At 43.0% G+C, this 27,354-nt stretch overlaps 1 protein-coding gene across 1 annotated transcript in view; it reads right to left on the bottom strand.

Annotated features, from left to right (window-relative positions):
* The window catches only part of LARS1 (leucyl-tRNA synthetase 1), a 94,911-nt gene that overhangs the window by 15,549 nt on the left and 52,008 nt on the right, over positions 1–27,354 (bottom strand). Inside the window, exons 21-27 of the mRNA XM_073620626.1 lie at positions 26,334–26,391; positions 26,184–26,247; positions 23,739–23,922; positions 16,449–16,539; positions 11,444–11,584; positions 4,156–4,296; positions 1,412–1,522 (exon numbers count right to left, since the gene is read on the bottom strand). Of these exons, the coding sequence (XP_073476727.1) occupies positions 1,412–1,522; positions 4,156–4,296; positions 11,444–11,584; positions 16,449–16,539; positions 23,739–23,922; positions 26,184–26,247; positions 26,334–26,391 (790 nt within the window). The remainder of the gene's footprint in view (positions 1–1,411; positions 1,523–4,155; positions 4,297–11,443; positions 11,585–16,448; positions 16,540–23,738; positions 23,923–26,183; positions 26,248–26,333; positions 26,392–27,354) is intronic.

Below are 27,354 nucleotides of genomic sequence, written 5' to 3'. Positions count from 1 at the left end.
AAATAACACCGCTACATGGGAGGACTAAGACCCCTTTCACACCGGAGCGCTTTTCAGGCGTTTTAGCGCTAAAAATAGCGCCTGAAAAGTGCCTCTCAAGCCACCCCAGTGTGAAAGCCTAAGTGCGCTTGCAAGACAAGAAAAAAAAAAGTCCTGCAAACCATTAAAACTAGCGGCTCTTTACCGCTAACGGACCCGCCGCCCCAGTGTGAAAAGGGTGTAAAGTCACAGAAACATTACATGACATATTAGTACACTACATTTCCTCATTTGCAGAGGTTGCATGGGTGGGGAGTTTTATCCATGTCACAATAAAGCATGTTTAGCTTTCAGATATTAGTTAAGGTAAAGCTATTATAGATTTACCTTGCGTCAATATTTTAGCTGATATTCTACAGAATAGCAAGCCAAATACAGGATGTTAGTAACCAAACTATTTTAGACATGTAAATATTATAACTGTAGGGTGAAGCTACCAATTATTCTGCAAGACCACCCTTGGGGAGCTAGAAGGTGCAAGATCAAGACCATTCTCGCTCACAACCCCTTACTGCAAATTGTTTCTATCCTGAACGCAATTCTTCCACATTCAGGAGAGGGAGGTTGAAGCTCACCTAAAACGCGGCAGCTCCTAAACTCCGCTAAAAGCCTATGTGTACATTGACGCATACGCTTTTATGGAGTTGAGTTTAGGAGCTTTGGCAAAAAAAAAAAAACACCAAAAGCTTCTAAAATCAAGTTTAGAAGCTGCCAGTGTAGGCTACTGTACATGAAGCGTTAAAGGGATTGTAAAGGCAGAAGGTTTTTTACCTTAATGCATTATCTGCATTAGGGTAAAACCTGTGATCACTCCCTGCCCCAACCCCCCCAATAAATACTAACCTAAGCCCAATCTCGATCCAACGCTGTGCCCAGGAGCAGTAATGCTGCTCTCTCTCCCTCCTTACAGGACATGGAGGTAGCAGTAGGAGCTGCCAATTTAATCCTGTGATGAGGAAGCGGGGGCCAAGCTGTATGTGTCAATAAACGCAGCAGCCTAGCTTCAGGATTGAGGTTGCATGAGTGCTCCCAAAGTGAGCAGAGCAGCTTGCTATTGGGGTACTCAAAAAGGAGGAGGAGCTAGAAGCGCCAGTAGGGGACTCCAAAAGAGGAGGTTTAGGGTTGCACTGTGCAAAACCATTGCACAGAGCAGGTAAGTATAACATGTTTATTATTTAAAAAAACAAATAATCAAACCTTTAGAATCACTGGCAGACTTTGGATTTAATTAATATAGCTTAAGACACAATAGTTTAGTATACATTATTAATTATAAAACTACATTTTACATAAGGTATTCATTTTACTGTACATACAACAGAACATGGGAAATGAATCTAATTTTACACATCTATGAGACATCAATAGTTACCTGGTAGTGCTTGCGGAGAGTTGATAGTGTGATGTGCTGCCATGGTGGGTATGTCTTGGCCACATAGGTTGTGCAATGAGATGGCTTCTGAGGTGGTGTTTTATCTCCTTTCTAAAAACGAAATGAAAAATCTGTAGGTTGCCTTATTGTGAACTGATAGTTGCCTAGCTATGCCTGATTTATTTTACTTCCGAGATATAGCAAAAGATGAATTAGGAGTGCTGAGCTCAAAAGGGCAAATCAAGTTGTATATCAGATCTCTTATACATGGGGTGTCCTTGAAGGTCCCTGGAGTTGTCTAAGCACAGTGTGAAAGATGACAGCGCAGTAAGTTTGCACTCTCAGCTGGCAACTGCACTGCTGATGAAAGGACTTCCACTTTCTTGCAATAATGTGTCCTGCATAAACTACCATTACAGCCAGCACCCAACGCCATGATGGAGAACGAGTTTTGAGCCCCCCAAACATGGCATTCATTTCTGACATTTTATTGAGCATAGGAAACGCCTACTGGACCTATTACAAACGTGTGGTGCTCTCATCATTGACAATGTGCTTAATTACCTTTGAGGATTTGACCCAGATAAAGCATTACATAAATCAAAGTAGAAGAAAAGTCAAGGGTTCCTTGAATCCTTAAAGTAGAGGAAAAGTCAAAAAAGTCAAAACTTTTTCTGTATATTAGTAACTAACTATATCAGAGACTAAAATGTTTGAAGCCAAAGCATAAGTAACACTGCCAGTCAGCTTGCGTTTTCAGAAGTAGAGGTCAACAATAGTAGCCCATATATTCTCCTTATGACAAGTTTTCTTTATCAAGATATGGAACTGTTGTGTGTACTATGCAAAAGAATCCGAGCATGCAAAACCTATTTGTCCAGCTAAGCACTCACTTAAAAAGTAATTATCAGGTTTAAAAGAGAAGTATGGCTTAAAAATAAATATATTTTATATATATATATATATATATATATATATATATATATATATATATATATATATATTTATTTATTTATACTCGCCTAGGTGGATGCAGAACTAATCCGATGCTGTATCTGTCCCCAGTTGCCCCCTGTAGTGAGAACTGAGCGATCAAACACAGCTGATCACTCAGTTCTCTTCCTTAATCCTAGGACAGAGCCATGACTGTCAGTCAGCGGCTCTTTGCTCTCCCCTCCAGCATTTACTGAAGTGCTCAGCTATAGAGGAGGCTGGAGGTGCTGGCTCAGGCTCTCGTTGGATCACCGAGATCACAGGTGCCGATCCAGTCCTTTGGGCAGATCCCCACTATATGGTCAGGATCTTTCCAGAGCCTGGACTGGCTCAGTGACTTCAGCCCGCTGTTGGCTAAAAACGTATCACAGGAGTACAGAACTGCACTTCTGTGATCCACAGGAGAAGTATAGCTAAAATAGCTTTGGCTATACTTCTCCTTTAAGGTTTTTTCCCCCCACTAAAAGGGGAGAGACCGGGTCTGAACAGTTCTGTCTAGATGGCACCAGTTACTGGCATACGGGTAGATAAGCTACACCACACAGTGCTGGCACTTTTAAGTGACCCTCCTTTGGAGTGTATTGTATTTTTTCAATGTGTAAAGATGTTAAAATGGTTGTAAAGCCGCTGTGTGATATTGCTACAATCCACTGTGTTACATTATATGATGTGCCCGGTGTATGTGCATTTTAAAAAACATGCAGCTGTATACCTTATTTCATAACGCCACTCACGTAACTGCTCTGCGCTCTCTTTTTCCGATCTGATAACTACAGTGGGAAGGGCTGAGAACCTCCCGCTGACGTCAGTCAGAAGGAGGGGAGGAGAAGAGAGCGGTCACGTGAGCGCCGCTATGAAATAAGGTATACAGCTGCATATTTTTAAAAAAACACATACACTTGGCACATCATGTAACACAGTGGATTGCAGCAATATCACACAGTTATGATAGCAGCAGGAGGGGAGGGCGGGCACTGACACTAGCTGAAAGGCAGGGAGGGAGGGGGAGAGAGGGAGCAAGGAGAGACAGCGGGATGATGGAGGTACGTAAACTGACCATGTTTATCATCATCAGCAGCAGCAGCAGCCATGATCAACGTAGTCAGTTTACAGAGAGGGCAGCACCAGGTGGGATCAGCCAGGTATTTTAGATAATACAAGGGGCAAAATTACACAGCACAAGCACTGTGCTGTTATTCATGCTTTAAAGGAGCGTGATTTTTTTTTTTTTTGGGTTACAACCACTTTAACATGCTGGCTTCAACCCAACTTTCAGCTTTCTTAGGTTATTGTTACATATTCAACACAAATATGAATTTAAAAGAAATGAAAAATTTAAATGTAGGTGTGCATATGCACCTTACAGTTAAGGGAATGTGAATGTCATAACATTTCTGTCCCCCAAACTGGCTGGGTTTTCTCTAATATTTGAATACAATAATTTTATGCACCTATTATTGCTATGATGTACTATTATGCATAACGCATGAACCAAGTGTAAAGTAGCACTAGAAAAGAGCAATAAATTATAGACATACAGGTAATCTACAATGGTTTGGGTAAATGTAATTTCATCATTCTTACATGTGTAAGCGTATACCATGGTGTTTTTAATCAGTTTTCCTAATACTTTTGTAATATATAGTTTTAGCATAAAATAACAGTTGAATTATTTAGTCCTTGCCACATTAAATATTTAAATGCATATAAAGCCTCTGTACATTGACTTTAAAAACAACATCATTGGCTACCTTCCCCTTAGCTGGAGCCAAGTAATTCTTGAGGCGTATTCGCAGGTCATGAGCAGTTTCTGTTAGGTACTGGGAGGAACGGATAAGCACTTCATCTGCTGGTCCTGCCACAGGCCATGAGGTGTTCATGATGGAATCAGTCTGGAATAAAAGCAGCAAACACAGGACTTTACTGGAGATATTCAGGCTCATCTCTGTTCCTTCAAGTAGTATCAAACCATGGCTTCTTTTATATACCCATTAACATAGCTTTGACTACTTTTTTAAATTCCTTCCTAAAATCAAAACATGAAAATATGGCAAATAAAACATTAAATACATGCTAAAAGACAATTTGTGTGTGCTGGAATATTGAACCATGCAGTAAGGGCAAAATTTGGGAGGTACTGAGAAGGATGAACTGCATGCAAAAGATCAGTGCCCAGGCATTGCTGTACTAAAGAAAAATAGGTTTTTTATTACACCTTACCTGCAAAATCATTTTCTTAGGGTACATCATGGGACACAGAGCAGCATCGTAATTACTATGTGGGTTATAGGCCACCTTCAGGTGATGGACACTGGTACACCCTAAACAGGAAGTTGCCTCCCTATGCAACCTCTCCTCCTACCAGGAGTATCTCAGTTTTTGTAGCAAAGCAATATACGTATACATATCCCCCCGAAAAAGGGGGGGGGGGGCCCTGTGTCCCATGATGTACTCCAAGAAAAGGATTTTACAGGTAAGCTGTAATAAAAATCCTATTTTCTTTATCGTACATCATGGGACACAGAGCAGCATAGTAATTACTATGTGGGACGTCCCATAGCAACGCTATTTGAGGGGAGGGAGACACAACACGTAGGGCGCCAACAGACTTGAGGACCTATACTGCTGCCTGCAGCACACTATGCCCAAAGGCGATAACCTCATGCCCTTTTTTACATCCACTTAATGAAATCTGGTGAATGAATGGACTGCAGACCAAGTTGCGGCCTTGCAAATCTGAGCCATAGAGGCTTAGTGACGCACTGCCCAAGAAGCACTAACCGCTCTGGTAGAGTGCACTTTGATTTGAAAAGGTGGAATCTTACTCCTAATCATAAGTCTGAATTATAACTTGCCGAATCCACTTAATGACAGTGGATTTTGACGCTGCCTGTCCTTTCTTAGGACCCTCTGGCAGTACAAATAAGACATCAGTCTTCCGAATCTGAGCAGTTGTCTTTAAATAGACCTTCACTGCTCTCACATCAAGACAATGTAGTGACTTTTCTTCCCTGGAACATGGTTTTGGAAAAAAAAAAAAAAAAAAAAAAAACGATGGCAGGATAATATCTTGGTTCAGGTGGAAACCTGAGACCATTTTGGCAAAAACCTGGACGAGGGCGCAACACCACTCTGTCCTCATGAATAATCAAGTATGGCTCTTTACAAGAAAGAGCAGCCAACTCCGAAACCCTCCTTGCTGAGGATATAGAAACCAAAAATACCAACTTCCTTGTCAGAAGGACTAAGGGAATATGCTGCATTGGTTCAAATGGCTGTTATTGTAACACTGACAAAACTAAGTTCAAATCCCAAGGGTTCAAAGGAGGTTTGACTGGCAGATTAAGCTGCATCACTCCTTGCATAAAACCCTGGACCAAAGAATGCGTAGCAAGTGGTCTTTGAAATAAGACCGATAAAGCTGAGACTTTGCCCTTAAAAGTACTCAAGGCCAACTTCATCTCTACCCCTAATTGTAGAAAGGCAAGCATTCTGCCTATGATATACCTCGGAGGGTGTCAACCCTTGGTTTCACACCAGGAAACAGAAGTCCTCCAGACTCTATATTATAAAGTTCTAGAAACTGGCTTCCTTGCATTAATCAGGGTAGTGATAACTGACCCGGAAAGCACACGTCTCTTCAGAAAATGGGTTTCAATAGCCAAGCCATTAAATTTAGAGGTCATAAAGTAGGATGGAATATCGACCCCTGTGAAAGTAGGTCTGGCTGTAGTGGAAGGGTAGTGGAAGGGACCATGGATCCTCCACTGTCATCTTTACGATTTCTGCATACCATGACCTTCTGCGCCATGCTGGGGCTACCAGAATTACTGGCTTTCTTTCCAGCTTGATCCTGCAAAGAAGTCATGGCAGCAACTGAATAGGGAAAAAAACCTAATTCTGTGAAAACTGACACCATGGGGTCAACATGCATCTGTCTCGCATGCGAGTGGATCCCTTGTCCTTGACATAAAGTTGACCAACTACATGTTGAACCTGGACACCAAAAGATCTACGTCCGGAATCCCCCATCTTTGGCATATAGCCAGAAAGATTTCGGGGTGAAGGAACCACTCCCCCAGGAAGAACTGCTGGGGATTCACGTAGTCTGCCTGCCAATTCTCTATTTCCGGAATGAAGACTGCCGAAGGAATATCCCAAGCTAGAATATGGTCCACCACTCTCTGAGCTGCGTGACCCTTAGTGCCCCCTTGGCGATTGATATAGGCCACAGCTGCGGCATTGTCGGATTGGATCCTGACAGGACGATCCCGTACCCTGTTCAGGGCCTCACAGCCAGACGCGCTGCCTGAATCTCTAGGATGTTAATGGGCAAGGCTTTTTCGATTCTGGACCACTGTCCCTGGACAGTTGTCTTTTACAGTACTGCTCCCCAACCTGAAAGGTTGGCATCTGTCGTTACCACTTTTCAGGTACCTGGTATGAAGGTTTTTTCCTTCTGCAGATTCCTGGATATCGAGCACCAACTGAGGCTCTGGAACACCTTTGGGGAACAGCCGCATTTGGCAAATCTAGAGCTTGAACCGTTTTGTTCCAAGCAGACAGGATATTGTTTTGCAACAGTCTCAAATGGAACTGGCATAGGGAACCGCTTCAAATGAAGGCACCATCTTTCCTAACCACCTCATGCAAAGGTGAATGGAGGAATCTCTCTTCAACCTGACCATCCACACCAGCTCTCTTATGGTGTTGATCTTTGCCTGAGGCAAGAACACCTTTTTCTGGGCTGTGTCTATGATCATATCCAAGTACTCCAGCCTTCTCTAGTTTGAGAACTCAACCTGGATTTTTCAGGTATTTGGCTGTAATGCACATGCTTTGCTCCAAAGGAGCCCCCGACTGGTCTATTAGCAATAGATCGTCTAGTTACGCTTATGCCCTGTGGCCTTAACCTGGCTAGAGGTGGGGCCAGAACTTTTGTAAACACCCGGGGTGCTGTAGCTAGCACCGAAGGGCAAAGCTACTGAAAATGCTGCTGCTCTACCTTGAACCGCAGAAACCCATGGTGAGTGGGAAATATAGGGACATGCAGATATGCATCCCTGATGTCGATAGACGCCAGAAATTTTCCTCCTTATAGGATAGAAACCACTGACCTAATCGACTCCATGCGAAAGGAGTGGATCTTAAGGAACTGATTTAAACTTTTTAGATCTAGAACGGGTCTGACATTTCCATTTGGTTTTGGTACCATAAGGAAGTTTGAATTAAACTCCAAACCTTGCTATTCTGTGGTCTATGATCACCCCCAGAGCCATTAATCAGTCGAAACAGAGATGGTCTTTGGGAACGTTTGACCTCAGGAAACGAGACGGTGGAAAGTCCAGCTTGTACCCCAGAGTTACCGTGGAGATGACCCATCTGTCCTGAATTTCCTCTTGCCAGACCTCTGAAAACTGCAGAAGTCTTTCCCCCACCCTGGCGAGGGGGGTGCACCTTTTCATAATAAGGCTCTAGGATTCTGCTTTGCATGTTTCCGGCCCCAGGACTTCTTTTGAGTCTGGGCCTGACCCTGAGGTTTTCCTCTAGAGTCTGACAGCAGAGGCCGTCGCCACTGCCTAGAGGCGGATGCCCCTGGCGTAGGAGAAAGAGCCTGTTTAAATGAAGGGTGTTTACATTTTCTTTTGACTGGCAAGAGAGTACTTTTCCCACTGGAAATCGTTTAGACAAATACATCCAAATCAACCCCGAGCCGATCCGCATGAAAAAAAGAGAACCCAGTCAGGAGTACTTTTCAACCACAGGACTCAACGCATGTGTACTAGCACAAGCTCAAGGTGAGACTTCTGGTGAATAGAATCTTTAATGGCGTCTATGGCAAAACATAATGCTTTTGGTAGCTCTGCCAAATCCCGGGCTTGTTGAGCAGGAACCTATTTAAGGGACTGTCTAAATTGGTCCTTTAGGGATTGACAGACGCCTATTGCAGCAACTGCAGGCTGAGTAACGGCACCTGCCAAAGAAAAAGAGCAGGAATTCCAACCTTTTACTGTTGGATCCTTAAGCATTTGTGCATTGTCTACTGGGCAAGTTAGACTTTTGTTCACACTCGAAATCGCAGCGTCAACTGCTGGTACTTTCCATTTTTTGATGAATTTCTCCTTCATGGGATAGAGAACTGAGAATCTCTTAGGAGGGAGAAAAAATGCTTATCCGGGTGATTCCAATGAGCATAAATAAGCTTTTCAAGTAATGCATGGATAGGAAACGCATGCAAAGGCTGTGAGAGTTTTAAGGAACCCAAGAGTCCGTTACAGACAGCATGAAAGTAGAATGAACCATCTCCATGAAAGCTTGTATAATCAACTTCTCAGATTGTGAGGCTGAAAAAGGTACATCTACCGTTGTTTCCTCTGCAGAGGAATCATCGGTTTGTCTTTCCTCCTGATCGCTTGAGGGTAACACCTCATCATGTACCCACTTTTCCCTTAATAAAGGGCCTAAGGTGGGGAGGGGGATCTGACACGCTTTCCATCCTGCTGGATGGAGGATGCGATTAAAGCCGCTAATCTTCCTTCTAGACCCTGCCGGGTGGAGGAAAAGACATCTTCAGTCACGTATACAGGGGCGGAGATGTGAGAAGCAGCTGCACCACCAATTTGTTCCAATGGCTCACCCCGGCTTGCCATAATTGGTATTTCAGGCGAGGATGGCAGTGTGCGACTGGAGTTCCTAGCGCCTGGGGGTGAAACCTTTGGTACCTTTCTGGAAGTTGTGGTGTCTTTTTTGGTACGCATAATCCTAAGCAAAAAAGCAGAGGCACTATTAAATTGCACTAATTGGTGAACATAGTTATGACAGAATGATGCCGCTATTACGTTCAGCCTAGTGCTGGGAAAAATGTCCTTCCCTTTAGGAATGCCACTTGCAGCCCTTACATGCCCCAACGCTCCTGCGTCCCAGGTGTAAGCTGCTTGCTTACTCCACACTATCAGCCGCGAGAGAGACTGACCCAGCTGATCTTTAAGCCTCTGTGCGTCCTGGTGGACGTTGCACGGTGCCACGCCTAGGCCCCGCCCTCTTCGTAAACCTGCCTCCTCCTTTTCATTTGAAAATTATTCCCGCGTGCGAGGGGGGGGGGGGGGGGTACAACCACTGCTGTTTCCCTAACCCTTCTGGTCCCTTCAGGGGGGAGAAAAGCATTTTAGCAGTTCTCTTACCTTGAGAGGAATCCTCCTGCACAAGCCGCTGCGGCCACACACAGACTGACACTGAGCTGAAGTGAAGACAAGAGATTAAGGTATGTGCATATACTCCCTCTAGTGGAGAATTAAGGCATGACAAAAAATTTTCCCGTAGCCTCCCTGGCGGTATTCCCGAGTGTGGCTCGGGGTTAAAATTCAGCACCATTAGCGGTAACCCCGAGCCACACTCGGGATTGCATCGCAGGATCCTGGTGCCTCCTTACTTACCTTGTCCCCGGGATCCTGCGATGTCCCCCACAGTGTCCGCGGGCTGTGTCCTGTTCCGAAGCCTCTCTGTGCCAGGCTCCGTTCCCTGCGAGCGTCGCGACGCACGGGGGCGGAGCCTGGCGGCAAATTCAAAAAAATGTAAAAAGCATAACACATACAGTACCGTAATCTTACAGATTACGGTACTGTATGAAATCATTTCACATCCCATTTGTCCCCAGTGCTCTGGCCCATGCCCTGCATGCAGTTTTATATTGCATATACTGTTCTTTCTGCCTGGAAACTGGAGATTGTCAATAGCAACCAAAAAGTGTCCCTTTACGTCAAAAATGGCTTTAGACCAGCTAGAAAACAGCGATAGTAAATTAGAACACTTGCAGAATTGAGCGATAGTGAATCGTGTGGAAATTTATTTTATTACTATTTATTTTTATTTTTTTTAATTATTATTTTTTTTTTATTATATTATAATTTATGTTTTTGTGTTTCAAACTTTATCATACCCGGGATATCTACTAGACTCTTGTTTGGACAGATTTAAGTGTGTTATTGTTAAGAATTACAGGCCTACAATATAAAACGCCAAATTTCCATGCAAAATAATTGTACCGCTTTCAGCACCTAAAATCAGAAAGAATCATACCGCCAGGGAGGTTAAAGAAGAAATCATAGGTGGACTTTTTAGTTCCTAAGTTTCTTCCCTTACCTTATCCCCATCGCAGGATTAGGTGATTTAACAGTCAATCCAACCTTCACCCATCATGGCGGGCTGCGTTTAGTAAACCTTCAAGGACCGGGTCCCTTTTTATCAGGGTTCCACTCCCTTGGACCTGTAAAAGCACCCCTCCAGGAAAAGCTGTTAGGTAATGTAGCATGACCAAAGCCCTGGGTCCAGCCCTCAAAGAGAGGCGTTACAGGCAAAACCACGTGGCCCAGGTACCATCCACTTTGGCCTCAGTGGCACTTTGGATGGATCCAGTCTGTGGAGGATATTTAAATCCCGCAAGGATCCCTCCTGGAGCTCCTCAGAGCACATCTTCACTCGTGACCAACATCTTAGACACTGGCGAAAAAACTGAGCTACTCTTGGTAGGAGGAGGGGTTATATAGGGAGGAAAGTTCCTGTTTAGGTTGTGCCAGTGTCCATCACCTGAAGGTGGCCTATAACCCACATAGTAATTACTATGCTGCTCTGTGTCCCATGATGTATGATAAAGAAATAAGGATAAGGCTATAACATATATTAAGGATAAGGCTAGGTTGAAACTTGTGCCATATAGAAGCGCAAGCATTCAAAATCTTGTGCCAAAATGCATGGTAACAAAAGTATAATACATTTTAATGCGGGTTATTTCATAAAAAAGGGTCCTTTACTTCTTTGTGTGATTTAGATGCAGTAGGCAGCTCGTTCAAGTAAACATGCGTTAAAGAAGAGGCACAAAAATACATATGATTTCTGAATAAAATTACATTGCACAGAGCGCATATTAAAATATGCATTCACATGTAAGTACTTAAAAAAGAACTTCACTTAAAAAATTAAAAGTCAGCAGTTACAAATACTTTAATGGATCAAGCTGTTAAGGCAGCCAATAAAATTACATACCTTCCCCAGTAATGACCATATATATTCACACAAATGTGGACAGATAGGAGCCAGCAGGAGAGTCTGGATTTCGATAAACCTGAACACAAGGTCACGGTGCATGCCTTCAATTGCCAGTTCTCGGTATTTATCCTTGGCAGCCTGCAACAAAATAATTGATCCAGCAAACCATAATGACTTCCGAACTCCCAAATGACCTTTGGTATACAGCATTTTAAAAACAATATGCTGCAATGCTATAGTAAAATTAACTGCTAAATGGCTCCTGCTTGGATGATTAGGATAATTTTTATTAGTACTATTTCTATTACAGATATAAGAAGAGTTTGCTGGCCTCACATAACCAAGTGGGTTAAATGAAATTGTACCATCATCCGAATTTATTTAAGACAAGAATTTTTGGGAGCAGGGACCCCTTACTCCAAGCTCACCGGGATAAAGTGCAAACAGACTATCTCGGTACAAGTAGAAAGGGATATACAGTAAGAGTAGAGAGGTATATGTAAAAAACAGATTTTATTAATACAAAAATCAAGACATAATAATAATACAAACTATATTAAAATATGCGCAGATGACATGAAATTTCGACTAGTTTCGCTGGAAACCCGCTTCATCAGGAAATGTGTCTGCGAATAAAATACAATGCAATGAGATATACATACTTTAATTTGATTTAAAGAAGGGTGTAAAAGATAATACCAAGGTTTGGAAAACGGGGAAAAGAAATTTTGTGAACAAATGTAGAGGGCAGCTTACCCATGTTAAGGCTCATAACGTGTTGAGGCCAACCCGGTAGAGTCTCTCGCAGTGACTGGGGAGAGCACAAATAAGGCCGCAAAAAGACAAACGTCTAAATAGGTAATTAAGGGGTATATATGAAATATATACATGGATGTCAATAGTCAAGAGAATAAAAGGTAGGTAGGAAAAACACCATTGGAAATAAGGTGGAGAAAATCAGGAACAGGAGTCCATACCAACGGCCGTATTGAAAACAGAAAAGGTGGTGTAAACAAAAAAGTAGTAAATAAGAAGGTAGTGGTAATAGAACCAAAAGCAAACCGTGACTGAATGGTGACAGTAAAGGGTATCAAAGGTAAATGAATAACCAGGAAATGGAGAAATAATAAGGGGAGAGTGCAAAGGGTTACTTGTGTGCAGACCGGGGGTGGAGATACCAATAGTGGATGCAATGGTGAATGATAAAACCCGAGACAAACAGAGGACAAGTAAATGTAAATAAAGGAAGTGAAGACTAAGACCAATATATACCTGTATCAGGTGTTATGAGTGAAAAACGGGGACACCGGATGAAAAATTCAGTTGATTAACCAATGAATGGATGGTAATTCAAAAGAGATTAGTGGGTAAATGCTTGAATACAGGCTATGTGCCTGTAGATGCCAGAAGTCAGCACTCCAGATCCAAAATCTATAAAGTAAAGTCAAATATAGTAAATATGATAGCAATGCTGCCCCAACCACACTCAAGGCTGCAATGAGGGCGGTGGGCAGGATGCAAGGCTATAATGGGGAAAAAAACTTACTTTGACTGGATCTGATCATAAGGACCATCCGGGTCCCACGCTGGCCTATGAAGACTGCGGAACAAAGCCGCAGTATATGCGTCCTACAACCCTGTGACGTCACGACATCGCCGATCTCGGCGTGAGGCGGCGTCATGGGGCCCGCAGGGAGCGCTCGCGATATTGAATCGCGCGCGCCTGCGCACATCGCCTTAAGGAGCCGGGAAGATGCGGTGCGAGATCGGCGGTGTCGTGAGGCCACGGGGTTGGAGGACGCATATACTGCGGCTTTGTTCAGCAGTCTTCATAGGCCAGCGTGGGACCCGGATGGTCCTTATGATCAGATCCAGTCAAAGTAAGTTTTTTTTCCCCATTATAGCCTTGCATCCTGCCCACCGCCCTCATTGCAGCCTTGAGTGTGGTTGGGGCAGCATTGCTATATTTACTATATTTGACTTTACTTTATAGATTTTGGATCTGGGGTGCTGACTTCTGACATCTACAGGCACATAGCCTGTATTCAAGCATTTACTCACTAATCTCTTTTGAATTACCATCCATTCATTGGTTAATCAACTGAATTTTTCATCCGGTGTCCCCGTTTTTCACTCATAACACCTGATACAGGTATATATTGGTCTTAGTCTTCACTTCCTTTATTTACATTTACCTTGTCCTCTGTTTGTCTCGGGTTTTATCATTCACCATTGCATCCACTATTGGTATCTCCACCCCCGGTCTGCACACAAGTAACCCTTTGCACTCTCCCCTTATTAGTTCTCCATTTCCTGGTTATTCATTTACCTTTGATACCCTTCACTGTCACCATTCAGTCACGGTTTGCTTTTGGTTCTATTACCATTACCTTCTTATTTACTACTTTTTTGTTTACACCACCTTTTCTGTTTTCAATACGGCCATTGGTATGGACTCCTTTTCCTGATTTTCTCCACCTTATTTCCAATGGTGTTTTTCCTACCTACCTTTATCCTCTTGACTATTGACATCCATGTATATATTTCATATATACCCCTTTATTACCTATTTAGACGTTTGTCTTTTTGCGGCCTTATTTGTGCTCTCCCCAGTCACTGCGAGAGACTCTACTGGGTTGGCCTCAACACGTTATGCGCCTTAACATGGGTAAGCTGCCCTCTACATTTGTTCACAAAATTTTTTTCCCCTGTTTTCCACACCTTGGTATTATCTTTTACACTCTCCTTTAAATCAAATTAATTTAAAGCCCCAAAGCCCAGCATCACAGGTAAAGAAAGTATCTGCTTTGCTACTTACATTGTGTATCTGTTCACAGTTTTATGTATACTACATTCACACCAGGGCAGTTCATGCTCATTTAGATACACTTTAGGTTTTGGAAACCGCTTGCCTTAGTTTTGCTGGGAGGGCGTCTATTGACATCCTCCCGTGATTGCGCTCCCTGTCTGCCCCCTGCGGCATGCTCTGTGATCGCTGAGTCTGCAGGAATCAGCTGATCACAGATCAGGGTAAAGGACCAATCACAGGCCCTTTACCACATGATCAGCTGTCAGCCAATAACAGCTAATCACTGGATGTAAACACAAGCCGGTTATTGGCTTTTCTTTTGAGAGAAGAGAGACGATAAGCAGCTTGTGTTAAAGGGACATTGGCACTGATAATCAGGGCCTGACCGGTGTTGCCAACCAGTGCCACCAACCAGTGCCCATTAGTGCCGCCAACCAGTGCCACCCATCAGTGCCCAGTGTCCCCCATCAGTGCCACCTCATTAGTGCATATGAGTGCAGCCTCATCAGCGCCCATCAGGGAAGGAGAAAAATTACCTGTTTGCAAAATTTTTTAAATAAACAATAAAAAATATATTTTTTTTTTCAAAAAGGTTTGATCTTATTTTGTTTTTTTTAGCAAAAAATAAAAAAACCCAGTGGTGATCAAATACCACCAAAAGAAAGCTCTATTTGTGGGAAAAAATGATCAAACTTTCATTTGGGTACAGTGTTGCATGACCGCCCAATTGTCATTAAAAGTGTTACAGCGATGAAAGTTGAAAATTGGCCTGGGCAGGAAGGGGGTCAAAGTGCCCAGTAGGCAAGTGGTTAAAAGCGGAGTTCCACACAAAAATGGAACTTCCGCTTTTCGGAACCCCCCCCCTCCGGTGTCACATTTGGCACCTTTCAGGGGGGAGGGGGGTGCAGATACCTGTCTAAGACAGGTATTTGCACCCACTTCCGGCATAGACTCCCATGGGAGTCTATGCCTCTTCCTGTCCCTCCGCACTGTCTCCTGGGAAACACACAGCTCCCAGGAGAGAGCGGGGACCACTTGGGACGCGCGGCGCGACTCGCGCATGCGCAGTAGGGAACCGGGAAGTGAAGCCGCAACGCTTCACTTCCTGATTCCCTCACCTAGGATGGCTGCGGCAGCTGCCGAGAACCAAGCGGGTTCTCGGCATCGCCTGCCGACATCGCTGGACCCTGGGACAGGTAAGTGGCCATGTATTAAAAGTCAGCAGCTGCAGTATTTGTAGCTGCTGGCTTTTAATATTTTTTTTTTTAGCTGATGAAGGTGGACCCCCGCTTTAATATCCATAATTTATTACTTTAAAAGTTTTTTTATCCCAACAAATATATCATAGAAAAAAAGAATCAACACAGAACAAATCACATTGACAAAATAAATTACCAAACTAAATGCAACCTTACATATTAAAAAAACGTTATACATTCTAATCTGTCTCATCTCTGAGAAAAAAACTACATATATATACTTTTTTACTCTAACAATCCTTAGCTTGTAGTATCTTTTGTATTCTCACAGCTATTTTGCGGATACCTTTTGAAAGGTGTGTTTAGAGCTCCCCTATGCTGAAAAGTCAACTGTTCTAATTTCAAATTCAAATTGACTGCCGATATCCATTCTGCCACTTTGATGGATGTTTTAAAATCCACTTTTGTGTAATCAATTTTCTAGCAAGAAATAATGTTCTCCAATGACCCACCAATTTTAGATTAACTTGGTTTTCCAGAACTTCTAGATGGCAAAAATAAGTCTTATTTAATGCTGGCTACAATCATTACCTTAAACAAGAATTTACAGTTTGTAATAAAAAAATAAATAAATAAAAAATGAAAAAGGTAAAAAACCATTAATCTAATTTAACTTTCCTTTTATTAAAAATTCCATGCTAAAACTTACTATCAAAAAAAAAAAAAAAAAAAAAAAAAAGCAACACATTCCTCCATCCACAAAAGCGTCTAAATGCTTTAGAGAAAACCCCTTTACTCAAAACCATACTATATTCTGGGGACAGAAAAGCCTGGCATTGTATTATATTACCCATTCAATAAATGTTGTAAAACCATTAGCCCAAAGAAAACTGAATCAAAATATTAAATTACAGCACAGAAGAGAAATTGTTTATATGGAGTTAGATTAATAACACTAATGTCACATACTCAACAACATAGTCTGCAAACTCACCTGAAATTCGAAGAATCCTGTTTTCAGAGCTTCTTTAAACATCATTTTTTCATAATTTTGCTCAGTTTTAATAATTCCTGCATTGATCTCACTGAAAATATGTAAAATTGTTAAAAAAAAAAATGAGTTCTATAAAAGATTCATATAAAAGCCAGCTCACAGGAAAACAACAGTCTTATATGGGGTCAAGATGTACTGTATATGACTCTATATGATGCTCTAATGGTGAAAAAAGAACTCAATTGTCATAGCCATGGCTAGCCCTTTCTGTTCTTTTGTTCTTTCTGTTCTTGCTTAAGCAGGAGACAAAAGGTTTTTTTTTAATAGAGCTGCAGCAACAGAGCACCAAAGACCATTTTATTCCCCCAAAGTATAAAATATCTATCTGGTATAACAAGATAGTATAACAAGGGTTTCTAGTTACCCTTTCACTGCCAGGGCCATTTTTGTGTTTTTAGTTCAATCTTATTAAAGATTAGATTACACAAAGAACAGAATAATTTATATAATCCACAGCGTGACTTCACTGTAAGGTATAGAGGCATATATAGTACACTATGTATTGGCAAGTAGAAACAGAACAGCATGCAAGTATGCAAAACTTGGGTAAGTCTACATCCGACTGCTATTGAAGAAGGAATGACATTCAGAAAGGCATCTGTTGGCCAGATTTGTGTTTTTTGTAGACATGTTTAAAAAACCATGTTAGGCCTGCAAACATTATATATTTTGTCAAAGCAGAGACCGGGGAGAATAAAATGGTGTTAGCTTAATTTTTTTAAGTCACACAATATTCCCTTAATATTTTATCAAAAATGTATAAACAAATACATTTATGTTCATTTTAGGGCACAAAATTGCAATATATTACCCAAGATTTTGGTAAAATATAAAAGAGAAGGTTCTGCCAAATAAATAGATACTCAATATGTCAAGCTTTTAATTGGGGCTGTAATGGTGTGCATGGCGATATGTAACATGTATCGCAAGCAATGTTTTCATATGTGGACACACCTTATGGGTGCGTTTACATTTGTATGTGTGTGGACATGCATTTATATCACACAGGGAACAAAAAGTCCCCTATGTGATATAATTTCTTTCTCATACATCACGGGACACAGAGCCTCAGTAATAGCTGATGGGTTACAGGGTATCACTAGGTGATTGGACACTGGCACACCCTAACCAGGAAGTTCAACCCCCTATATAATCCCTCCCCTTACAAGGATACCTCAGTTTTTTAGCCAGTGTCTTAGGTGTTGGACCTGTAAAGATGTCCTGTGCTGAGCTCCAAAGGGAATATCCTATATCCTATACTGGGGCAAGCCAGGCAAACCGGATCCATTTCAAAGTGTCCTTTCTAGGCCGAATTGGATGGTACCCGGGTCTCGTGTCCGAAGAAACGAGGTTTTACCTGTAACTCTTCCTCTTGTTAGAGAGCTGGACCCCGCATTTCAGAAAATGGTTTTTCTAGCCTTATTTCTGGCCGGGTGCTTTACAGGCCCAGAAATGTGGATTCCCCTATCCGTAGGGGGCCCCAGTCTTTGAAGGTTTTTTCAAACGGAGCCCACCGTGAGAGGTGCAGATTGGGTCTGTATAACAGAACCCTGCGGCTGGATAAGGTAAGGGAGATTCCACAGAATTTTTTAATTCTAGTAGGTTTTCTCCTTTAAGGTAAATGCATGCTATGCCTATTGTCGCCACCGGGGGCTGCCAAGAGCACATACCTTCTCATGCTGATTGTCTGTCTCAGTGTTTCACGCTGCACAAGCTCCTCCAGCCGAGCTCCAGGTAGGATGGGATGGGGGGCTCTCCTCAGGGATATTCCCCCCCCAAAATAGGGGGCCGCAGGTGGTCTGTGAGGAGGTAGTATACCGTACTATCACCGCCGCCATTTCCAGGTGCAGGCCCCATCACTGCTGGCCACTCTCCTTCCTTCTCCACCCCCAGCCTTCCTCCACGCTTATCCAGCGGAGGGTCGGCTTGCGCGGGAAGCTCTCGTTTGTTTGAAAACCGCGAGGGGGGGCGTCAGCTCAGCGTCCTCAGACGCCCACATTGCCGGCTGCAAGGCTTTATAGGTGCACACAGCCTTTGGAGGGACACAGAGCTCCACCTTGTTGCTTTGCACTATGGGTAGAAGAGGTTCAAATACCCCAAGAACCAGAGGCTCTAGGGGATCTCCTTCGGGTTCTGAGGGCCCCCTGTCTGCAGCATCCTCCCCCCCCCTGAGGGGCCAGGGACGGCTAGCCAGGGAGAGCCGTTGGGGTCAGGGGCTATACCTGCTTCTGGCACTTCAGCGCCTGTATATATTACGCAGGAGGTTTTTTCCTCAACCATTAATGACCGTGATCTTCACTCAGTGGAATAAAACGCACTAGGCCTTCCTCTGCTACCCAGGACCCTCAGGCTGAGGAGGACTATGATAGGGGAGAAGAATCCCTTTCAGAGGATCGGAATGGGACGGATGATTCCTCTTCAGAGGAATCAGGTGGAGAAGGGCCCTCTGCAGCTTCTCAGGATGAGAAAGTCTTAGTGCAGATCCTTGCTGGATTGGTCTGCTCCACATTTAAGTTGCCCGTATCTGAATCAGTTAAAAAACCCTCTTCTTCGTTGGGGTCACTGAAACCTCCTCAAACAGCACATGCTTTTCCTGTTCATAATTTACTTGAAAAACTCCTTTATTCTGAGTGGGATCACCCAGATAAACATTTTTTTCCACTGAAAAAGTTTTCAACACTTTATCCTATGGAAGAAAAGTTTATTAAGATGTGGGGAATACCGGCCATTGATGCCGCCATTTCCTCCGTAAATAAAAGTCTGACTTGTCCTGTAGACAATGCTCAGATGCTCAGGGATCCTGTGAATAAAAAGATGGAATCCCTGTTGAAAGAGGTTTTCGCCTTAGCAGGCTCAGTGGCTTAACCTGCAGTAGCAGCGATTGGAGTCTGTCAATACTTAAGAGACCATGTTAAGCAGGCCATCAAAGTTTTACCTGAACAGCAGGCCCAGGGGTTGGCTAACCTTCCAGCGGCCTTATGTTTTTCTGTTGACGCCATCAGAGATTCTATCATGCAAACCTCTCGTCTTTCACTTGGGTTGGTGCATATGCGTAGAATCTTATGGTTAAAAAACTGGTCAGCTGAAGCACCATGTAAGAAGCTCCTGGCTGGGTTTCCATTTCGTGGTGCAAGGCTGTTTGGAGAAGACTTGGATAACTATATCCAAAGGATCTCTAGTGGGAAAAGCACTCTTTTACCTGTTAAGAGAAAGAGTAAGCGTCCCTCCTTCAAATGGACGCTTTCCCCAGCGCCAGGGGCATCAGCCTCCAGGCAGTCGCGACGGCCTCCTCCGTCTGGGTCAAGAAAGAAGAGTCAACCCCAGGGACAAAAGAAGTCCTGGGGGAAGAAGTCTACTAGATAAGACACTAAAGCCTCTTTATGAAGGGGCGCCCCCGCTCGCTCGAGTGGGGGGGAAGACTGCTACAGCTCTGGCAGGACTTCCAGAACAGATGGGTAATCTCCATGGTAACCTTAGGTTACAAACTGGAGTTCCAAGAATTTCCCTCTCCTCGTTTCCTCAGGTCAAATGTCCCCAGGGATCCAGAGAAAAAGCAGTCGCTCCTTCTAGCGTTAGAGCGGCTTTTATCGCAAAAGGTCATTATGGTGGTTCCCACGAAGGATCAAGGATTTGGCTTCTATCCCAACCTTTTTACGGTCCAAAAGCCAAATGGGGATGTCAGACCCATTCTGGATCTAAGGGATCTGAATCGATTCCTAAGGATTCGGTCTTTCCACATGGAATCAATTCGGACAGTAGTCTCCATCCTGCAGGGAGGAGAATTTCTGGCATCGATAGACATCAGAGATACATATCTGCATGTGCCCATTTTTCCTGCTCATCAGAAGTTCCTGCGCTTCAAGATAGGAGGGCGCCATTTCCAGTTTGTGGCTCTGCCTTTCAGGATAGCCACTGCACCTTGAGTGTTTACAAAGATCTTGGCTCCTCCTCTGGCCAGATTAAGGGCTCAAGGTATAACTGTTATAGCATACCTAGACGACCTGCTTTTGATAGACCAGTCGATAGCCTCTTTGAACGCGAGCTTGAGGACCACAGTCAAGTATCTGGAACACCTAGGTTGGATTCTCAACCTAGAAAAATCTTTCCTAAAACCAGTAAGAAGACTGGAGTATTTGGGTCTGATCATAGATACAAGCCAGGAGAAAGTTTTTCTACCTCAGGCAAAGATCACGGCTTTAAGGGAGCTGATTCTGGTAGTCAGGACCAAGAAGGGGCCTTCTGTCCACCTTTGTATGAGGCTGCTAGGAAAGATGGTGTCTTCATTCGAAGCAGTTCCCTATGCTCAGTTTCATTCAAGACTGCTGCAACACAGTATCCTGTCGACCTGGAACAAGAAGGTTCAGGCATTAGACTTTCCAATGCACCTGCCTCATGTGGTGCGTCAGAGCCTCAATTGGTGGTTAATACCCGAAAACCTGCAGAAGGGGAAATCCTTTCTATGGGCTACCTGGACGGTGGTAACAACGGATGCCAGTCTTTCGGGTTGGGGAGCAGTTCTGGAACAGTCTGCGGTCCAGGGGGTATGCTCCAAAACCGAGAGGACCTTACCCATCAACATTCTGGAGATCCGTGCGGTATATCTAGCCCTAAGAGCCTGGACTCTCTGGCTACAGGGTTGCCCAGTCAGGATCCAGTCCGACAAAGCCACAGCAGTGGCTTATATCAATCACCAGGGAGGCACCAGGAGCTGAGCTGCTCAAAGAGAGGTGAACCAGATCTTTGTCTGGGCAGAGAAGCAGGTGCCATGCATATCGGCAGTTTTCATTCCAGGGATAGAGAACTGGCAGGCGGACTATTTAAGTCACCAGCAGTTACTCCCAGGGGAATGGTCTCTGCATCCCAACGCTTGCGTTGGTGATTCCGTGGCATCGGTTCTCACTGATTTATGCATTCCCGCCTATTCTGCTACTGCCACGACTTCTTTGCAGGATCAGGCAAGAAAGGAAGTCAGTACTGCTGGTAGCTCCCGCCTGGCCCAGGAGGACTTGGTATGCAGAAATAGTAAGGATGACGGTGGGTTCCCCGTGGACCCTACCGTTACGATCAGACCTGTTGTCTCAGGGTTCCATCCTGCCTTACAAACGCTAAATTTGACGGTTTGGCTATTGAAACCCACATTCTGAAGAGTCGTGGGCTTTCAGGTCCTGTGATATCTACCTTGATCAATGCAAGGAAGCCAACTTCCAGAGTAATTTATCATTGAGTCTGGAAAGCTTATGTATCCTGGTGTGAATCCAGGGGTTGGCATCCCAGAAAATATGTCATAGGTAGAATTCTTGATTTTCTACAATTGGGATTAGAGATGAAGCTGGCCTTGAGTAACATCAAGGGCCAGGTCTCGGCCTTATCAGTATTATTTCAACGGTCACTTGCTACACATTCTTTGGTCCAAAACTTTATGCAGGGGGTGACGTGTCTTAACCCTCCAGATAAGGCGCCCCTAAACCCCTGGGACTTAAATTTGGTTCTGTCTTTCACAAAATCTGGGATAGATGGCTTGAGGATACCTCCACTAGTGATGCAAGGAACTAATTCTTTTGTTTACTGTGCTGACTTTATTAACCCCTCCTTCACCCCTCCCTACTTTTGGCTATATTCCATCTTATTGCCTGTCAGACCCTAATATGTAAGCTTGCTTCTCCACACCACAAACCATTTTATTGTATGTATCAGCTGTACTGCGATGCCATTAATGCTATGTATGCTATATATGTCAATTGGACTAATCCGTAATTGTAGTGCATGTTGCACTAACTTCACCCGTGTGTTGATATACTTTTTTCTTTTATGCTCAATAAAAGTTACTTTTGTTTAAAAAAAAATTTTGGTTCTGTCTGTTTTACAGAAACAGCCTTTTGAACCAATACGTCAAATTCCTTTGGTCTTATTGACAAGAAAGTTAATTTTTCTGGTAGCCATTTCTTCTGCTAGAAGAGTATCAGAATTGGCAGCTCTTTCCTGTAAGGAGCCTTATTTGATTGTACACAAGGATAGAGTGGTATTGCGCCCTCATCCTAGTTTTTTACTGAAGGTGGTTTCAGATTTTCATCTAAACCAAGATATTGTTCTGCCTTCCTTTTTTCCAGATCCCTGTTCTTCGGAAGAAAGGTCACTACATTCTTTGGATGTAGTAAGAGCAGTCAGGGCCTATCTGAAAGCAACTGCTCAAATTCGCAAGACGGATGTTCTGTTCGTGCTGCCAGAGGGTCTCAATAGAGGACAGGCAGCGTCAAGAGCTACCATTTCTAAATGGATTCGACAAATGATTATTCAAGCTTACGGTTTGAAACGGAAGATTCCTCCGTTTCAGTTTAAGGCACATTCCACAAGGGCTATTGGTGCTTCTTGGGCGGAGCATCACCAGGCCTCTATGGCTCAAATCTGCAAGGCCGCAACCTGGTCTTCAGTCCATACATTCACCAGATTTTATCAGGTGGACGTGAGAAGGCATGAGGATATCGCCTTTGGGCGTAGTGTGCTGCAGGCAGCGGTACAGGGTCCTCAGGTCTGATTGCACCCTACTTGGTTATGGTTCCCCTCCCCTCAGATAGCATTGCTCTGGGACATCCCATCAGTTATTACTGAGGCTCTGTGTCCCGTGATGTACGAGAAAGAAAATAGGATTTTTTATAACAGCTTACCTGTAAAATCCTTTTCTTTTGATGTACATCACGGGACACAGAGGTCCTGCCCCTATTCTAATACACTTATATTGCTTTGCTACAAAACTGAGGTATCCCTGTAAGGGGAGGGATTATATAGGGGATTGAACTTCCTGGTTAGGGTGTGCCAGTGTCCAATCACCTAGTGATACCCTATAACCCATCAGTTATTACTGAGGCTCTGTGTCCCATGATGTACCTCAAAAGAAAAGGATTTTACAGGTAAGCTGTTTTAAAAAAAAATATTATTTTTAAAACATGTTCTCTCTAATGAGAAATAAGGGTCTTTTTAGACCCCTGATGTCTTACCTGCCTTCCACTGAAGCTAAGGGAGTGCAGACCAGGAGGGTCTCAGAAAGCAATCAGACAGCTGTATTCTACTAGAGTCAACCTCCCCTCATTTTAAAGTGACATGAGCTAGGTTTTCTACTGGTGCACTGCAGCTCATCAAGTCCGGTATAATGAGCTACAAACAGGAGGGTGTGGTATGCATCCATGTTTACGAGAGGGCTGGGGCCCTAAATACATTTTCATTTTTAAATCATACCTTTCAAACACACGGTCGTTAAATGTATGGCTCGAACCACTTCTTAGACTGTTGAAGTTGGCTAACATTTCTTTAACCCACTCCACCCATGTGTACAGCCGGAGAATACCAGCATCAGCCATGGCTTCCACAAAGTTGGCATCTTCCACAGTATCTCCAGCATCAGCAAGTGCAAGACGCATGCCTGAAGGACAACAAGCAAAACTTACTATTCACAATGCACCTAATACATGTAACATAGTAACAAGTGATATGCAAAGGGCGGATGCATATTATTCAGGCCTTCAGCAGCCAAGACTGGGAAATACCAGTAATATTCAACTGTCATAATTCAACACTGACACAGTAATAACAAACAGGCATCAAAGAACCTGTGACTAACATTCATCAGAAGTCCATACTTGTAAAGATGGTGCTCTGAGAGACAAAACGGCATACAAGGCTGGCAAATTTATGGAATGCTGCCTTGGTTAAGCAACATTTCAGAAGTGTTAACTCCACGCTGTAGTGTTTTTATGGTTAAATTTGTATTTTAAAAAAACTACAATCCAGGAAGTCAGTTGTTCCAGAAACATGGCAACGAAATTGAATTCCACTGTAGTGTTTTTAACCACTTAAGGACTGAGACTCTTTCTGATATTTGGCGTTTACAAGGTAAAAACAGTTTTTTTTTTTTGCTAGAAAATTACTTAGAACCCCCAAACATTATATTTTTTTTTCTAACACCCTAGAGAATAAAATGGCGGTCATTACAATATTTTTTGTCACACTGTATTTGCGCAGCGGTCTTACAAGCGCACCTTTTTTTGGAAAAAAAAATCACTTTTTTGAATTAAAAAATAAGACAACAGTAAAGTTAGCCCAATTTTTTTTATATTGTGAAAGATAATGTTATGCCGAGTAAATTGATACCCAACATGTCACGCTTCAAAGTTGCACCCGCTCGTGGAAAGGCGACAAACTTTTACCCTTAAACATCTCCATAGGTGACGTTTAAAAAATTCTACAGGTTGCATGTTTTGAGTTACAGATGAGGTCTAGGGCTAGAATTATTGCTCTCGCTCTAATGATTGTGGCAATAACTCACATGTGTGGTTGGAATACCGTTTTCATATGCGGGCGCTGCTCACGTATGCGTTTGCTTCTGCACGCAAGCTCGGCGGGACGGGGCGCGTTTAAAATGGTTTTTTTTTTCTTATTTATTTTAACTTTTATTTTCTATTTTTACACTGTTCTTTAAAAAAAAATGGGTCACTTTTATTCCTTTTTGCAAGGAATGTAAACATCCCTTGTAATAGAAAAAAAGCATGACAGGACCTCTTAAATATGAGATCAAAATCGCTGCTGCAGGGAAACCACATAGTTCTATGTGGCTCCCAGCTTGGGAAAATATGCTGTGTTTTCCAGTGCGTGCGGGTGCCATTAATGCTAACAGTGGTGCATTTTTGCTGCGGGTGCAACTAAGCGTGCGATTTACAAGCAGTCCCACACCCGCAGAAGTATGACCCTACACTTAAGCTGAACTCTAGAATAAGAAAATATTGTCTAAATATAAATGGCATTTGTATTTCTACTTGAATCCTGGTGTGCTTTGTGTATTTATTCCAGTTGTGCAGTAATCCAGCATGAGACGTTTCCTCTGTATAAGACCTGTATAAGACCTGCCACTATTTCCCCGTGCAAATGGTCTTGTCTCCACCCCCCTGGAGTTTTCTGCAGTCAGTCTGTAGTGGGTGGGCCTGCTGGTTCCCCCCCTTCATAGGACACCATGATGATGTCACTACTACTTTAAGAAGGAAATATCTGGGTTTTCAAAGGCAATTAGTGCTCACAAAGTGGATTTATATCCTTTGGGGTTACTGCGGATACATTTAAAGTTTTTTTGCCAGGAGCTAAACTTTAAAGTAGATGGGTTCCAGCCTACTTTCTGCTGATAAGCTCAAACATGGAAAAAAAGTATTCCATTAACCTGAGTTATGTATGTTGCAAAGCCCAGCACCATTCTATAAGAAAATTGTATTTCACTATAGCGATAGGCCAACCCCCCCTCCGCTGATACCTTCCATGCTCACCTCTCTGTTTGCTTGCCAAAGCCTGGAGTCTAGTCCTTGTGTAAATTCTATGTTAGAGCTTACATTGGGTTAATAGATTTACAAAGTTCCTCTACAGTATATATGAACAAATGAAAGCTAGATCAGCAAAAATCCATAGTTCCATCCTCCTAGATACACTGAAGCTAATCAGTTGGTGCTATTCCCCATTAATGAATGTACTGCTTAGAAAGGTGATGCCAACTACGTTAGTGGCAATCCCCTAAGCAGAGGATAACATAATAAGCAGAGCATATTACATGTAGTACTGTGTCTCTCAATGAGCAACAAGAGAAAAAAAATCCTGCATTTGTATTCATTTAGGTTGAAGCAGAAAATATAAAAATGCACAAACCATCTGCTGAAAACTTGTCAATTGCCTGAGTTAATGTGAGAAAGTTTCCTGTAGACTTGGACATCTGGAAAAGCAATAAAAAGCAAAATGTAAGTGATTTATGTTGCAATTATATCCATAATATACAATCCAGCAAATATACCATCATACCTTTTCTGAATTCAGTAGAAGATGTCCATTTGCTCTGACAGCTACAGGCCATTTGCCACTAATTTAGGGAAAAGAAACAAAAAAATGTAATATTTAAATTAGACTGCAGAAAAACATTTAGACAAAAAGAGCCATGCACGTCTTAAATCATGTGATAGAATTGTAAAAGAATTTACCAGCTGTCTTCAGACACCCAATATGCACATACTTGTTCCAAATCATTCACTTACCATGTACCGAAGCAGGGACGTAAAAAAAAAAAAAAAAAAAATATGACAGCAACTGCAGCCCTGATATTTCTACCTGTATAAGTCCCATTTAAAACTAAAACTATTTTTGTTAATTTTGGATAGAGTGGAGAGGGATTAGAAAGCGTGTCAGTTTTTATTGCAGTCAGTGACCCTGCTAAGGAGAGTCACCCTCTCTATTTGTCCTGTTTACCATTATTATTGAAAGTGAAAGTAAAAGAAATCCCAAATTTTGGGTTGTCCCCAGAAAAGTAAGAAGGGAAATCTTTCATAGGGGACACTAGATCTGGTGAGCTGGGGGGCCCCCAAGTATTTTCCTTAAATGGCAGGGGTTTCCTCTCACTTCCCATTTGGCTCTGGGTCAAGAAGTGAAGGTAAATCTCCGCAATGGGACACAGATGGGGGGGAAAAAAAAAAAAATCTGACAGGTTGCTTTATCCAAAATGAAAAAGAGAAAGTTTTGTCTATAGTTCTACTTTAACCAGTTGCCAACCGCCTACCGCAGATGTACTGCGGCAGGTCAGCTCTATTGCACGAAATTACGTACCTGTACGTCGTTTCCTGTAATAGACACTGGGGGGGCGACCCAATGTCCGCGGCCACACGCGATTGTTCCCCAGAGAGGCAGAATGGAGGTCTGCCTATGTAAACAAGGCAGATCGCCATTCTGACAGGGGAGAAGAGAGAGATCTTGTGTTCCTGCTAAGCAGGAACACGGATCTCTGTCTTAACCCAGTCAGAGCATCCCCCATACAGTTAGCAAACACCCCCTA

This window comes from Aquarana catesbeiana, linkage group LG03 (assembly GCF_042186555.1).
Source record: "Aquarana catesbeiana isolate 2022-GZ linkage group LG03, ASM4218655v1, whole genome shotgun sequence".
NCBI classification, from domain to species: Eukaryota; Metazoa; Chordata; class Amphibia; order Anura; family Ranidae; genus Aquarana; species Aquarana catesbeiana.
The sequence above is the reverse complement of the archived record's forward strand: the minus strand, read 5'-3'. Positions and strand labels throughout refer to the sequence as shown.